Source organism: Symphalangus syndactylus, chromosome X (assembly GCF_028878055.3).
Source record: "Symphalangus syndactylus isolate Jambi chromosome X, NHGRI_mSymSyn1-v2.1_pri, whole genome shotgun sequence".
NCBI lineage: Eukaryota > Metazoa > Chordata > Mammalia > Primates > Hylobatidae > Symphalangus > Symphalangus syndactylus.
In genome coordinates this window covers 29,688,931-29,704,503 of record NC_072447.2, presented here as the reverse complement: position 1 = coordinate 29,704,503, position 15,573 = coordinate 29,688,931, and the positions used below count along the sequence as shown (strand labels likewise).

Below are 15,573 nucleotides of genomic sequence, written 5' to 3'. Positions count from 1 at the left end.
AGACAGGGCTTCACCATGTTGGCCAGGCTGGTCTAGAACTCCTGATCTCAAGTGATCTGCCTACCTCAGCTCTGCAAAGTGCTGGGATTACAGGAGTACTCTTCATGAAGTTTGTTGCCCCATTTTTTTGGCACCAGGATTCTGGTCCTGCTCTTAGATTGACTTTTTCTAGATACATCTTCTTTTTTATGGTCCTTGGCCTTGGAATACAACTTAACATTTGTTTGAGATGTTTACAAAGTCACCAAGTTAAGTACACGAATATAGGAATAAAAGTGGAATTTAGTTACCAGTTAGTAGGAGTTCCTGAATGATGATCTTATATGATCTCTTTTGAAGCCAACACTAGGAATTACTAACAGCTTAATTTGTAATATTTTGTACCATGGATGGTAGATTATAGAAATCTCTTTCTAATTTACAGTATCAATGATGGTCCATATATTTAATAAATTATGTCTACATTTCTGCTGTGTTGTCATATACTAACAGATTCTTTTTAAAAAATAGGTGACATGTGGGGTAGATTTTGGACAAATCTGTACTCTTTGACAGTTCCCTTTGGACAGAAACCAAACATAGATGTTACTGATGCAATGGTGGACCAGGTAGGAAAAAGAGCCCTTAAAAACTAAATCTAAATTCTCAACTTCATTTATTTTTATGTCACCCTATTTTTATTTTAATGTGAAACCATGTAAATAAAAAATTTAAGCTAATTGAAGTTTATTTCTTATGTAGCTATATTTTCATGGAAAAGCAGTTTACAATGGCCTCAGATACCTTGAATTGCAGGTGTAGTATTGATCTCATTGGAAGGTATTTAAAATGGAGATTACCTGAGTTTTCCATTAAGCAGTAAGATGTAGAATTGTCAACTGGTTGGTATCACTCTTTCCAAAGTTTGTCATTGCTAAGTAACCAGCCAGTAATCTCTATGGATAGTAAAAACAAGAATATTATGAGGGGATTTTTGCATATTTAAAAAGTTATTAGTGTTAAAAATATTACAAGAATCTTTAAAACAATTTTAAGTAACATCTTCATTACTACTTTGGTTTAATTATTTAAATGTGCTAGGTTCCTCAAAACACAAGTAAGTACATAGCCCATAGACCCAATAAAGCAACTACACAATCGAGACTACAAAGCAACCAGCTAACAACAGCACGACAGGAACGCTTTACCTAACAGACAGAGAGTGGCAAATTGGAGAGAAAAACAAAACCTAACCTTCTACTGTCTTCGAGATTCATCTCACGTATAATGACACCCATGGGCTCAAAGTAAAGTGATGCAGAAAGATCTATCATGCAAATAGAAAACAAAAAAGAGCAGGGGCTGCTATTCTTGTATCAGATAAAACAGACTTTAAACCAACAACAGTAAAAAAGGACAAAGAGGGTCATTACATAATGATAAAGGGTTCAATTTAACAAGAAGACTTAACTATCCTAAATATATATGCACCCAACATTGGAGTATCCAGATTCATAAACATAGCAGTTTTAGACCTAGGAAAAGACTTAGACATCCAGAAAATAATAGTGGGGGACTTCATCACCCCACTGACAGTGTTATACAGATCATTGAGGCAGAAAACTAACAAAGAAATTCTGGAAATTCTGGACTTAAACTTGACACTTGACCAATTGAACCTAAGAGACATCTATAGAATATTCCACCCAACAGCTATGGAATATACATTCTTCTCATCTGTATACGAAACATACTCTAAGACTGGCAACATGCTCAGTCATAAAGCAAGTCTTAATAAATTCAAAAAATTAAAATTATACCAAGCATATTCTCAGACCACAGTAGAATAAAAATAGAAATCAATACCAAGAGGAACTCTCAAAACCATGAAATAACCTGGAAACTGAACAACTTATTTCTGAATGACTTTTGAGTAAACAATGAAATTAAGGCAGATATCAAAAAATTTTTTGAAGCAAATGAAAACAGAGACACAGCATACCAACAACATATCTGGGATGTGGCAAAAGCAATGTTAAGAGGAATGTTTATAGTGCTAAATGCCTACATCAAGAACCTAGAAAGATATCAAATTAATAATCTAACACCACACTTAAAGGAACTAGAAAAACAAGAACAAACTAGTTCCAAAGCTAGAAAAAAAAAAAAATAACTAAAATCAGGGCAGAATTAATGAAATTGAGACCTAAAAAATCATACAAAGGATCAACAAAATGAAGTCAGTTTTTTAAAAGGATAAACAAGATGGAAAGACCTCTAGCTAGATTAACAGAGAAAGAGAGAAGATCCAAATAAGCACAATCAGAAATGACAAAGGTGACATTGCAACTGATCCGACAGAAATACAAAGGATCCTCAAAGACTCTTATGAACACCTCTATGCACACAAACTAGAAAATCTAGGGAAAACAGATGAATTCCTGGAAACACACAACCTCCCAAGACTGAATCAGGAAGAAATTGAAACCCTAAACAGATCAATAATTAGTTCTGATATTGAATCAATAATTTAAAAACCTACCAACCAAAAAAAAAAAAAGCCCCAGACCAGATAGATTCACAGCTGAATTCTACCAGACGTACAAAGAAGAGCTGGTACTAATTCTACTGAAACTATTCAAAAAAATTGAGGAGGAAGTTTTCCTCCCTAACTCTTCTATGTGACAAGTATCATCCTGATACCAAAATCTGGCAAAGACACAATGAAAAAAGCAAACTACAGGCCAATGTATTTGATGGATATAGACACAAAAATCCTCAATAAAATACTAGCAAACTGAATCCAGCAGCACATCAAAAAGTTAATTCACCATAATCAAATAGGCTTTATTCCTGGGATGCAATGTTGGTTCAATATACACAAATCAATAAATGTGATTCACCACATAAATAGAATTAAAAGCAAAAACCATATGATTATCTCAATAGATGCAGAAAAAGTGTTTGATAAAATCTAACATCCTTTCATAATAAAAATCCTCAACAAACTAGGCATCGAAGGAACATACTTCAAAATAATAAGAGCCATCTATGACAAACCCACAGCCAACATCATACTGAATCGGCAAAAGCTAGAACCATTCCCTTTGAGAACTGGAAAAAGTCAAGGATGCCCACTTTCACCACTCCTATTCAACATAGTACTGGAAGTTCTAGCCAGAGCAATCATTTAAGAGAAGGAAACAAAAAGCATCCAAATAAGAAAAGAGGAAGTCAAATTAACTCTCTTTGCTGACGATGTGATTCTTTACCTAGAGCACTTTAAAGACTCCTAGATGTGATAAATGACTTCAGTAAGGTGTGAGGATACAAAAATGAATGCACAGAAATCAGTAGCATTTCTATATACCAAAAATGTTTAAGCTGAGAGCCAAATCAAGAACACAATCTCATTTACAATAGCCACAAAAATTAAAACACCTAGGAGAAGTACAAAATACTGTGGAAAGAAATCATAGGTGACACAAACAAATGGAAAATCTTCCCATGCTCATTGATTGGAAGAATCAATATCGTTAAAATGGCTATACTGCCCAATGCAATCTACAGATTCAATGTTATTCTTATCAAGTTATCATCATTTTTCACAGAATTGGAAAAAGCTATTCAAAAATCCATATGGAACCAAAAAAGAGCCTGAATTGCCAAAGCAATCCTAAGCAAAAAGAACAAAGCCAGAGGCATCACATTACCTGACTTCAAACTCTACTACAAGGCTACAGTAACCAAAACAGCATGGTACTAGTACAAAAACAGACACATAGACCAATGGAACAGAATAGAGAACCCAGAAATAAAGCCACACACTTACAGCCATCTGATCTTTGACAAAGTCAAGAAAAATAAGCAATGAGGAAAGGACTCCCTATTCAATAAATGGTGCTAGGAAAACTGGCTAACTATATATGGTTATGCAGCTTCACTTTTTATTCTGCAGTGGACTTTTCCCAGGAGTATGTTATGTATGCTAAAATGTTCAGTGCATTGCTTCTTACAGATTTAAAACTATTAACAAGCAAAGGTTCAGCAATGCATAAACAGTAAATTATGGTGCAATTGTCTGAAGAAATTTTATAAGGCAAATAGAAGTACGATGCAGAAGAATGAAACTAGAGCCCTACCAATTATCATATACAAAAATTAACTCAAGATGGAATAAAGACCTAAATACAAGACCTCAAACTATAAAAATCCCAGAAGGAAACCTAGGAAAAACTCTTCTGGACATTGGCATAGGCAAAGAATTTATAAGTCCTCAAAACCAATTGCAACGGAAACAAAAATTGACAAGTGAGACCTAATTAAACTAAAGAGCTGCTGTACAGCAAAAGAAACTAGCAATGCAGTAAACAGACAACCTACAGAATGGGAGAGAATATTTTCAATTCATCAGAGAAATGCAAATCAAAACCCATAATGAGATACCGTCTCACACCAGTCAGAGTAGCTACTATTAAAAAGTCAAAAAATAACATGTTGGTGAGGCTGCTGAGAAAAGGGAACACTTATGCACTGTTGGTGAGACTGTAAATTAGGTCATCCACTATGGAAAGCAGCTTGGAGATTTCTCAAAGAACTAAAAATAGAACTACTATTCGACCCAGCAATCCCATTATTGTGTATATACCCAAAAGAAAATCTTTCTACCAAAAAGATAGCTGCACTTGTGCGTTTATTGTAGCACTATTCACAATAGCAAAGACATGGAATCAACCTAGGTGCCCATCAGTGGGAACCTAGGATGAAGCAAATGTGGTACATATACACCATGGAATACTATACAGCCATAAAAATAATGAAATTATGTCTTTTGCAGCAACATGGATGTAGCTGAAGACTGTCATCCTAAGTGAATTAATGCAGAAACAGAAAACCAAGTATCACATGTTCTCACTTATAAGCTAATCTTGGGTATACACAGGCATAAAGATGGGAACAATAGACACTGGGGACTCCAAAAGGAGGGAGGGAGAGAAGAGCGGCAAGGGCTGAAAACCTTCCTATTGAGTACTATGTTCATATCTGGTTGATAGGACCAATAGAAACCCAAACGTCAGTATCACACAATATACCCTTGTAACAAACCTGCACATGTACTCCCTGAATTTAAAATTAAAATTAAAAAATTATCAGGCCGGGCACAGTGGCTCACAGCTGTAATCCCAGCACTTTGGGAGGCTGAGGCGGGTGGATCACGAGGTCAGGAGATCGAGACCAGCCTGGCCAACATGGTGAAACCCCGTCTCTACTAAAAATACAAAAAAAAAAAAAAAAAATTAGCTGGGCATAGTGGTGCGTGCCTGTAGTCCCAGCTATTTAGGAGGCTGAGGCAGGAGAATCACTTGAACTCGGGAGGCAGAGGTTGCAGTGGGCCGAGATCACGCCACTGCACTCCAGCCTGGGTGACAGAGTGAGACTCTGTCTCAAAAAAAAAAAAAATTCTCTGTGTTCCCTTCTGTTGATGAAATGATATTATGGTTATAATTATGTATATTTGTTCATTCAACTAAAATTCTACATTTCTGAGTAGAATATCTAATCATACTTCTCTTTGCCTTATAAAATTTCTTCAGATAATTGCACCATAATTTACTATTTGTGCATTGCTGAACCTTTGCTTGTTAATAGTTTTAAATCTGTAAGAAGCAATGCAATGAACATCTTCACATACATAACGTACTCCTGGGAAAAGTCCACTGCAGAATAAAAAGTGAAACTGCAAGGGCCTCTAAACTCTTGTAGCTATTCTAGCTCCACTTTGAAGTTGAGCAGCAGTATAGGGCCATCTTGATGTAGATTTTTAGTCTTTCTAAAGGGTTTTCACACCCATCTCTTCTATTGTCATCTCTGACTCAGGATAGGTATTCTGACAGCTCCATGCTATAGATGAGGAAACTGAGGCTCAGGTAAATGATTTGCCCAAAGTCACAAAGACAGTCATTGGCAACTAAGGATTGAACTCAGAACTCCTAATAATTTCAGCCTGGTTTTCTGTTCATTCATTCATTGTTCATTCAACAGATGTTAACTGTATTTCCTAATCTATACTGTTTTGGTATAGGTTCATTCTACTTAAGAATGTCATACTCATCAATACCAATTGCCTGACAGTAAGTCCTTAATTTTTAAACCATCTATAGGCTCATATCCTGTTTCTTATTCCCAGGGCTGACAGAGGAGAAAAACCAGACTTGGCTGGTCTTTGAGATCAGAGGAAGTTTTCTGTTACTAAAACTGATTCATAGACTAGCTGCCAATTACACAAACTTAGCTCACCTCATGTAGGTCTTATCTCCTAAGCCGGCTTGGTCAGCTCCTGAGACACTTGTTCCCAGGAGAGTTTTCTGGGTGGCACATGCCTACTGCTGCCTCTTTTTAGTTCCAGAACATTGTGAAAATTTGGACTTCCTACAGATCATGAAGCCAAGGCCCAACTACCCACTGGCTGCTATGCCACATCTGGGCCTTTTTGATTCCAAAAGCCTATGCCTTCAGGTCCACCTTATAGTTTATGTCTTCCACCGAGTCTAATACAGGGCCTTTCCCCTTGAAGGAGATCAATCAATGATTATTGGCTTGAGTAGAAAAGTTGTGTTTTACTTGGAATATAAAAAATTAAAACAAGAAAACAGTATTAATAATCACACTCAGTCTACTGTTAACATTTTCATGTACTACCTCATTAAGTGGTTCATATATTCTACTTTTTTACTTACTATTAAATTGTATTTTATAATATCAATTAAAATTCTCAGATTAAAAAAATTTTATGGATACATACTAGGTATATGGGGTACATGAGATGTTTTGATACAGGCATGCAATACATAATAATCATATCATGGAAAATGGGGGCATCCATCCCCTTAAGCATTTTTCCTTTGAGTTACAAATGATCCAATTATACTCTTTTAGTTATTTTTAAATGTACGATTAAATTATTATTGACTATAGTCACCCTGTTGTGCTGTCAAATAGTAGACTTTTTTTTTGACAGGATCTCACTCTGTCACCCAGGCTGGAGTACAGTGGCACGATCTCAGCTCACTGCAACTTCTGCCTCCTGGGTTCAAGCGATTCTCCCACCTCAGCCTCCCAAGTAGGTGGGATTACAGGTGTGCACCTCCATGCCTAGCTAATTTTTGTATTTTTAGTAGAGACGGGGTTTCGCCATGTTGGCCGGGTTGGTCTCAAACTCCTAGTGTCAAGCAATCTGCCTGCCTTGGCCTCCCAAAGTGCTGAGCCACCACACACAGCCTCATTCTTTCTATTTTTTTGTACCAATTAACCATCCTCACCTGCCCCTGCCACCTTCCCACTACTCTTTCCAGCCTCTGGTAACCATCCTTCCACTCTTTATGTCCATGAGTTCAACTGTTTTGATTTTTAGATCCCACAAATAAGTGAGAACATGTAATGTTTGTCTTTCTGTGCCTGGCTTATTTCACTTAATATAATGACCTTCAGTTCCATCTGTGTTGTTGCAAATGGCAGGATTTCATTTTTTTATGGCTGAATAGTATTCCAATTTGTATGTGTACCACATTTTCTTTATCCATTCATCTACTGATGGACACTTAGGTTGTTTCCAAATCTTGGCTATTGTGAATAGTGCTGCAACAAACATGGGAGTGCAGATATCTCTTCAAAATGCTGATTTCCTTTCTTTTGGGTATACACCTAGCAGTGGAATTGTTGGATCATATGGTAGCTCTATTTTCACTTTTTTGAGGAACCTCCAAACTGTTTTCCATAGTGGTTGTACTAACTTACATTCCTTCCAACAGTGTAGGAGGGTTCCCTTTTCTCCACACCCTCAGCAGCATTTGTTATTGCCTGTCTTTTGGATATAAACCAAAAAATTTTTCATAAATATAATTTGGCTGGCTGCACATTATTCTGTTTTTCAAAGATATCATTATTTATTTAACCATTCTGATGGTCGTTTCAACTTTTTTCTCTATTAAAAATAATTCTCAATGTAATTGTTGAATCTAATTTCTGATAATTTTTTAGGTTAGTTCCTTAGAGACCGCATTGCTGAGACAAAGAGAAAAATTTCAAATGCTATCCATATGTGTTATCAAATTACCTTTTGGAAAGGTTATGCCAATGTATATATCCAGCAGAAATAATGCTGCTATTTTAAAAATGATATTAGCACTTTTTTCCATTTTAAAATTTTATTGTAAATTGACATTTGTTATTGTATATATTTATGGGGTACAAGGTGATTTCATGATTTATGAATACAATGAAAAATAATTAAAGCTAATTAACATATCAGTTACTTCACATACTTTTTTTGCAGTGAGAACATTTGAAATTTACTCTCTTAGCAATTTCAAAGTGTACAATGTTCTATTATTAACTATATTTACTATGCTGTGCAATAGATCTCAAAAAAATAAAACCAACTTATTCATCCTGTTTGAGACTTTGTACGCTTTGACCATCATCTCCCCGTTGCCCCCACCCCATAGCCTCTGTAACCACCATTCTACTCTCTGCTTCTACCAGTTCCATTGTTTTAGATTCCACACATAAGTGAGAACATGTGGTATTTGTTTTTCAGTGCCTGGCTTATTTAATTTAAGAATGCTGTTATTTTGATGCTGGAATTAATACTGTTCTCTTTTCCAAGGCCTGGGATGCACAGAGAATATTCAAGGAGGCCGAGAAGTTCTTTGTATCTGTTGGTCTTCCTAATATGACTCAAGGATTCTGGGAAAATTCCATGCTAACTGACCCAGGAAATGTTCAGAAAGTAGTCTGCCACCCCACAGCTTGGGACCTGGGGAAGGGCGACTTCAGGTAGTGGGGCTGATACTTACACAACTGATACTAAATGGGAGACAACAGAGGCAGGCTGAAGTTTAACTTGAATTCTTTCTCTGCTTTTCTGAGCACAGAAAAGATAAGTTAATTCTCCTTGAACTAAGGCTGGGAGTCCAGGAGAGCACATTTGGGTTTTCCCAGGAAAAGAGGATTGCCAGCAGGCTCTAACTTGAACCTTTGGACAATCTGCTTTCTTTGAAATATTATGCATCCATTGGCATTGTATGGTAATGGGGATGGTTGCACCCATATCAGGAAAGATTTCGTGCTAAGATTTTTGGAAGATGGACATATGAATCACACATTGATCTTCCCCTCCATGTTTCACTCTTGTGAGTGAGACAGAATAGGTGAATAAATAAGCTTGGATCGAAGGGAGAAAGCAGTACATGTCGTAAGAGAGACACAGGGCATGCTCTATGGAGAACTGGAAGAAAACTGACCACACTTGCAATAGGAGATAGGATCAGACCGTGCTTTACAAGTGGGATTTGAATTGGGTTTGGAAAGACAAGAAGGATTCAGATACACAGAGTCGGGAGGAGGATCCAAGCTGTGAGAACAGCAGGATCAAATACAGAGAGGCAGGACCTGACCTGCATACTGAAGTCAGCAAGTTAGGCTAGAATGAGAAATAAGTGAAGGAGAGTTTGTGTAATGTGGCAGAATGAGCACAGGCTTCAGAATCCTAGGTGTGTCACTTAATGACTATGCAACCTTGGACAAGGTATTTAACTTTCTTTGGTTTCAGTTTCCTTATTTTATAAAGTAGAATAGTAATTCCCAGGTTGCAGGCTTGTGAGAGCCTTAGGTTGGATTCCCCAGCTTGAAAAGAAGATCGTTTTACAAGTGCTTCGTTGAGGAGAGCTCTGAGGCAGAGGGGAATGAGGGAAGCAGGCTGGGACAAAGGAGGGAGGTAAGTAAGGATGTGATCTTTACTGGAAACTTGGCCTCAGCCTTATCCCATGAAGCTCTCTGGAGCATAACTTGAGCCACAGACTAGGCCATACCTCAAGACAAGGGGGCTAGCCTTTTATATTAGGCAGTCTTTGGCTGTGGACTGCCCCAGAGTATGGGGGAGCATAACCCCCATTTGGCCAAAGGCAGTGAAGGGAGCAGCTGTAGGCCCTTAACAGCTGTGACTCAGGCAGCTAGGGGATGGTGGATAAAGTCTTGGCAGGCCCCCTCCAGCATTGACTAGGGTAGGGATTGGATCTACAATCCTTTTCTGTAAAGGGCCAGATAGTAAATAGTTTAAGCTTTGCAGATCTCTGTTGCAACTACTCAGCTCTGCCCTTGTGACATGAAAACAGCCATAGACAATACACAAACAAATGGATGTGGCTGTGTGCCAATAAAAATTTATTTATAAAAACAGTGGCTTGCCAGCAGGCCATAGTTTACTGATGCCAGTGCTAGAGTGGGGCTTAAAAATGAGAAAGTATAAGTAGGTTTTCAAGCACAGAATCTTACATACAGTAGGCAGTAAATATATAGTAGTTATTTTTATAATTATTTCAAAAGAGAACAGGGAGAAACCAAATTAGAAAAGTAGGTTGGGGTTGTGAAAGGAAAATAGATTTACTGAGCATGAGTTGAATACATAACTGAATATTTCCTTACCTTCCCCCTTTCTCTTGCAATGTGTGGATTACCATGCCCTCCCACTATCCCCTCCAGCTCACTTTTCTCCTATAAATGTTGAAGCCCTCAAAATTATTTTTGGAGAAAGGCACAAACCACAGACTGTTTCTATAAATTTTGTGTTCTTTTCTTCTTGGCATGTTCTTAACCTTGGCAAAATAAACTTGTGAATTGATTGAGACCTATCTCAAATAGTTTTTGGTTTACAGGGTCATATTGGTGTATAAAAGGTGGCTGAGTTTATTCTTGAGCAATAAGGAGGCCTCGCAGGATATTGGAGGGGGTGGTGACATGATCCAAGTGGTATGAAATAAATTTGGGAATCTACTGATATATGACCCCTACACCCACCTGAATGAAAATGCTCTTGCTAAGTTAAAAAGGACCACCATCTCATTGCCAAATGCAGTTCTTATCCCATTGGGCTATAGCAGCATTAGACAAGATTTACAAGTTGTCTTTCAGATGCTTTTTTTTTTTTAACCGACTTCCACATTGTCATCCTTTTCCAGATTTCGTTGACCTCTCTGATTGTATTTTCTCCGTCTCCCCTGAATAATCTTCCTCTCCCCAGTCCTTAGGTACTTGGACCTTCTAAAGGTTTATCTTTGGTCCTCTTTTCTTGCATTCGATTCCTGCTCCATGGCCCATCATATCTATTTCCCAACTTACATGCTAATGATTCCCAAGTTTCAATTTGCAGCCCCTTCTACTATTTCTCTATCCTGGCAATACCAAACAGCGTGCAGTGTCCTGAATGCCATATTTCCACCCCCCTGCCCCTAAGCCTTTCTCACTGAGCAGTAGGAATGTCAACTTCCATGTCATCTACCGGGCAAACTCCTGCACATTGATTAAGGTCCAAATTGCTCATTGCATCCTCAGTCATGCCCTTCTTGGTGCTTCTAGGGGACTGTGCCTACATTCACTCATTTTTATGCTCAAGGCTGTGTGTACTGATCACTTATAGAGTACTTGCCTCAGAGTTCTTGTAGCAGAGAACTCTGCTTATCTGTCTTCCTGTTAGTCTATGAGCAAGAGAACAGGATTCAGCCATGCCCATTGCTTTATATTGAGCTACTAGTACTGTTTCTAGTACATAAGAGGTGGGTACTCAAGATTCACTGGTGAATAAGTCTTGGAAAGATGATGCATGCTACCAAAACCCCATACAACTCCACTGTAAGGGTTAAATGAAAGTCAGTGAGATTCATTTTCATCTTGTCCATTTTCATGCAGGATCCTTATGTGCACAAAGGTGACAATGGACGACTTCCTGACAGCTCATCATGAGATGGGGCATATCCAGTATGATATGGCATATGCTGCACAACCTTTTCTGCTAAGAAATGGAGCTAATGAAGGATTCCATGAAGCTGTTGGGGAAATCATGTCACTTTCTGCAGCCACACCTAAGCATTTAAAATCCATTGGTCTTCTGTCACCCGATTTTCAAGAAGACAATGGTATGGACATTTTCTTGTGGCTTGTTTTGGAGGTTCTTTAATCTGTTACGGGCAAAGGTATTTATTATCTTATGTAGGAAATATTTACTTTTTGCCACATAGGTATAAGGTGTTTATGGGTAACTGGAAATTACTACTGGTGAAAAAATTTAAGTATATATCAGAACATGTCAACTTTTGGTTTTGTATTATTGAAAAGGGAATAAGAGAGGTAACTGAATGAATGGACTTGGGATCCTGTGAAATATCTAACAGAAGTTTTTTTCTTAAAGATGATGAAACAGTCTCACAGAACTGAAATGGCTTGTCCAATTAGTGTCAGCATTCTAACTAGACCCCTCTGGTTCTAGGTAAAAATTTCCCAAAACTTTAGAGTTGGAATAGATTCTAAAAACCATTTTGTAGAGGAGTAAACTGAAGACAAGAGAGGGAAAGTAGTCTGAAGTCAAAACGCAATGTAGTGGCGGAATCAGAACAACAGCCCTAAAGTCTTTTCCATAATATTACGCAAAGCAAAGTATAGCTTTAAATTTTGAAATTCTTAAAGAACAGGTGGTTTAATATCAAGATTAGAAGGGATTGAAACATTTTGTTCATCCTGCTGAAGCGTGAATTTCCCCTGTAACATCCCCTTAGATTTGTGCTATCCTTCAACATTTCTGCCTGAGGCAGCCCATTTCCTTTTAGATGCCTTGGACTTGATGGAACACGACAAATGTTCAGGAGATCCAATTTCTTCAGTGAGGATGCCATGGTTTTTGATTCTTCCTCATAAATGGAGGACAAATAGAGCCTAATGCCTTCTTCTCTTCCGCATATTCTCTCCCCTAATTTTAGTTATTTGTGACATAAAGATCAGCTCCTCTGTCTGGAGCATTTGGTCGATGAGGTCAAGGTCATGAGCTCCATCCTTGAGTAGACAATTCACTTTGCCTTGATCTGTGGTTCCAGATCCTTGGTGATCCCACAAGGGCCTGGGAGTGGGCCAGCGTAAAGCCTATCATCATGTTTGAAATAGTTACTGTAGGCAGAGTCCTAGTGGATTACAGACTAGTAGCAGCATCCTCCCATGAAGAGAGTAACAAACAAAGGTAGTTAACAGTAACCATAACTGCTTCCTAATTTTAAAATATCATTAATTCAAGTCAATGAACAGATATTTTATTATTTTTAAATATTCCCTGACAGCAGGTAAAAATGGTTGATGACTATGTTTCTTAAGATGGTATTAGATCAGTGATGAAATAATCTGTACAACAAACCCTGTGACACGAGTTTACCTATATAATAAACCTGGACACATAACCCTGAACCTAAAATAATTTTTTTTTTTAAAAAGATGATATTAGACATGGTTAAACCACCGGTTTGGAAAACTCCTGCTTTTTTTCTTGACTCTGCCCCTGATTTGTGAATAATGTTCAATAAATTCCTTTATTCCTTCCATTCCTCCCTCCCTCTTTCTCTTTCTTTCTTCTTCCAAACATATTTATCGAGCACATACTGTGTGCAAGACATTTTTCTAGACACCGGAGACACAGTGATGTGAAAAGTAGATAACATCCCCTGCTTACATTTCAATGCATTTCCTTTGTACACTAGAGATGAACTCCACTGCCTCTTTATGTCACTAATAAAGGAGAAAATGAAATAACATGATTTGTTAAAACATTTTAAATTCTTGGTAAGGAAGATACCCTTACATTTAAAGTACATTGTACTTTTCACCACCCAGTGGATAGTGCCCTCCAGGAGGGCTCTTTTGTTTTATTTCTCCTCCCTGGTTTACAGGCTTTTCACTGAATCTGTTTAGTATTTGTTTATTTAACAAAGACTCACAGAAGGCATCACGTAGCAGACATGGGACTAGGTTATGCAGTCTTAAATGAGACATTAACAGTCACTGACTTCGTGGAGCTTTCCAGAATAAACAGTGTGACTGGGAAAGTGGATGAAATAGCTCTAATGAACTCTGATAAGAGGTATTTAAGGGAGGAAACAGAAACTAATGAAGAAAATGAGGATTAGAAGTAACTTTGGGTTTTATTTACCTGTTCTGTTCCAGGGCTTCAACCTACTCCAAATCCCTTAGCTGAGAAAATAAATATATACATATTATTATGAATACTGTTAACTTTTCTCATGTATCTTTATAGTAAGTACATCTTGAGGAATAATATTTTGAGGTTAGGAAAATTCTCTTTAACACAAAACATCCACTGTCATCTTCATCGTAATATTTATCCTTTTCCATTTTACTTTCAGAAACAGAAATAAACTTCCTGCTCAAACAGGCACTCACGATTGTTGGGACTCTGCCATTTACTTACATGTTAGAGAAGTGGAGGTGGATGGTCTTTAAAGGTGAAATTCCCAAAGACCAGTGGATGAAAAAGTGGTGGGAGATGAAGTAAGTCAATGAGTATGCAATCAGTAAAATGTTTTCTAATGAGTTTGCTGTGTATTTAAAAGCATTTGACTGGCATGTACACACACACACACACACAGGCACACATTAACTAACTACTTTTTGTATTTTTAGTTTGTTATATTTTATATTTTAGTCTCCATTTGGATACCATCTCCTCAGATAAAATTTCCTTGGGTCAGATGACACTACTTCATACTCTATATTCTTAAGTATTGGCTTACTCATTAAACTATGATGTTATGTTGAAAGTGATCAATTTATTCATTTTACATATTCTTTTATCCAGCCTTTTAAACAAAATGGCGACCCCACATTTTAGGCAAAGCATTGGGGATCCAATGCTAATAATTTCAGGTATGGTCCTCAACCCCAAAAAATGTTTAGTTTATGGCAGGATGTGGAAAATTAAACCACTGCAATTTGTAGTGTTGTGATGAGAGGGTACAGGGTCCGTTAGTGTCCAGGGGAGATCCAAAGCCCAACTGGGGGTGTCAGATGAGGAGAGGCATTTAAGCCCTGAGAAAGATGTGGGTGTAGAGGGGAACACGGAGAATTCCAAGCTCGAGAGAACCTGACACATTTGGGCAACAGTGACCATTTCCATGGTTGCAGCACTACATTACTCATTGCTGTGTCACAAGTGCCTCACACTGTGCCTGTCAAATGCAAGTATGAAATAAATAGGTTTTTGGATGAAGGAATTCTAAGAGAAAAAGAAAAAGAAGGAAAAAAAGAAAGGAGAGAGGGAGGGAGAGAATGGAAAAAAGAAAGAAATCTATCTTCTTTTTACCATCATAGACCCTGGTCAATTATTTCTTTCTTTATTTTTCTTATATTTTCTTTTTGAAGTGAAGATCTCCTGTGTAACAAGCAGTTCCACATGCACAGGTTTAAAACAGTACACTTCTTCTGTCAAGATTCTCTCTGTTAACATAAATCTTACTTGGGAGGAAAGACGCAGCACCTATAAGAACTGTTTCCAGTGTTTAAATATTACTGAAGTTATGTCTACAATGATCCTGCAATTTTAAAGAAAAAATGTATTCCATTTAATCAAGGCCAAATACATGATTTTGCTACCTTTTTTTCTGGTTGGATTAATCTTTTGATCCCTCTTAGCTTACTTTAAAGGCACATGGAATCAGATCCTTGGAGTGATTCATTAATGCATCAATTGTTCCTTTGTTCAATAAA

At 37.5% G+C, this 15,573-nt stretch overlaps 1 protein-coding gene across 4 annotated transcripts in view; it reads left to right on the top strand.

Annotated features, from left to right (window-relative positions):
* Positions 1-15,573, top strand: part of ACE2 (angiotensin converting enzyme 2) — a 45,119-nt gene that overhangs the window by 16,123 nt on the left and 13,423 nt on the right. For 2 of the 4 annotated variants that reach the window (XM_063634561.1, XM_063634563.1), the window contains 4 exons: positions 511-608; positions 8,645-8,814; positions 11,722-11,948; positions 14,214-14,358. In XM_063634561.1, the coding sequence (XP_063490631.1) occupies positions 511-608; positions 8,645-8,814; positions 11,722-11,948; positions 14,214-14,358 (640 nt within the window). Of the gene's footprint in view, positions 1-510; positions 609-8,644; positions 8,815-9,614; positions 9,755-11,721; positions 11,949-14,213; positions 14,359-15,573 lie in introns of those variants that run through there. The other 2 variants (XM_063634562.1, XM_055269244.1) reach the window with 2 other exon arrangements.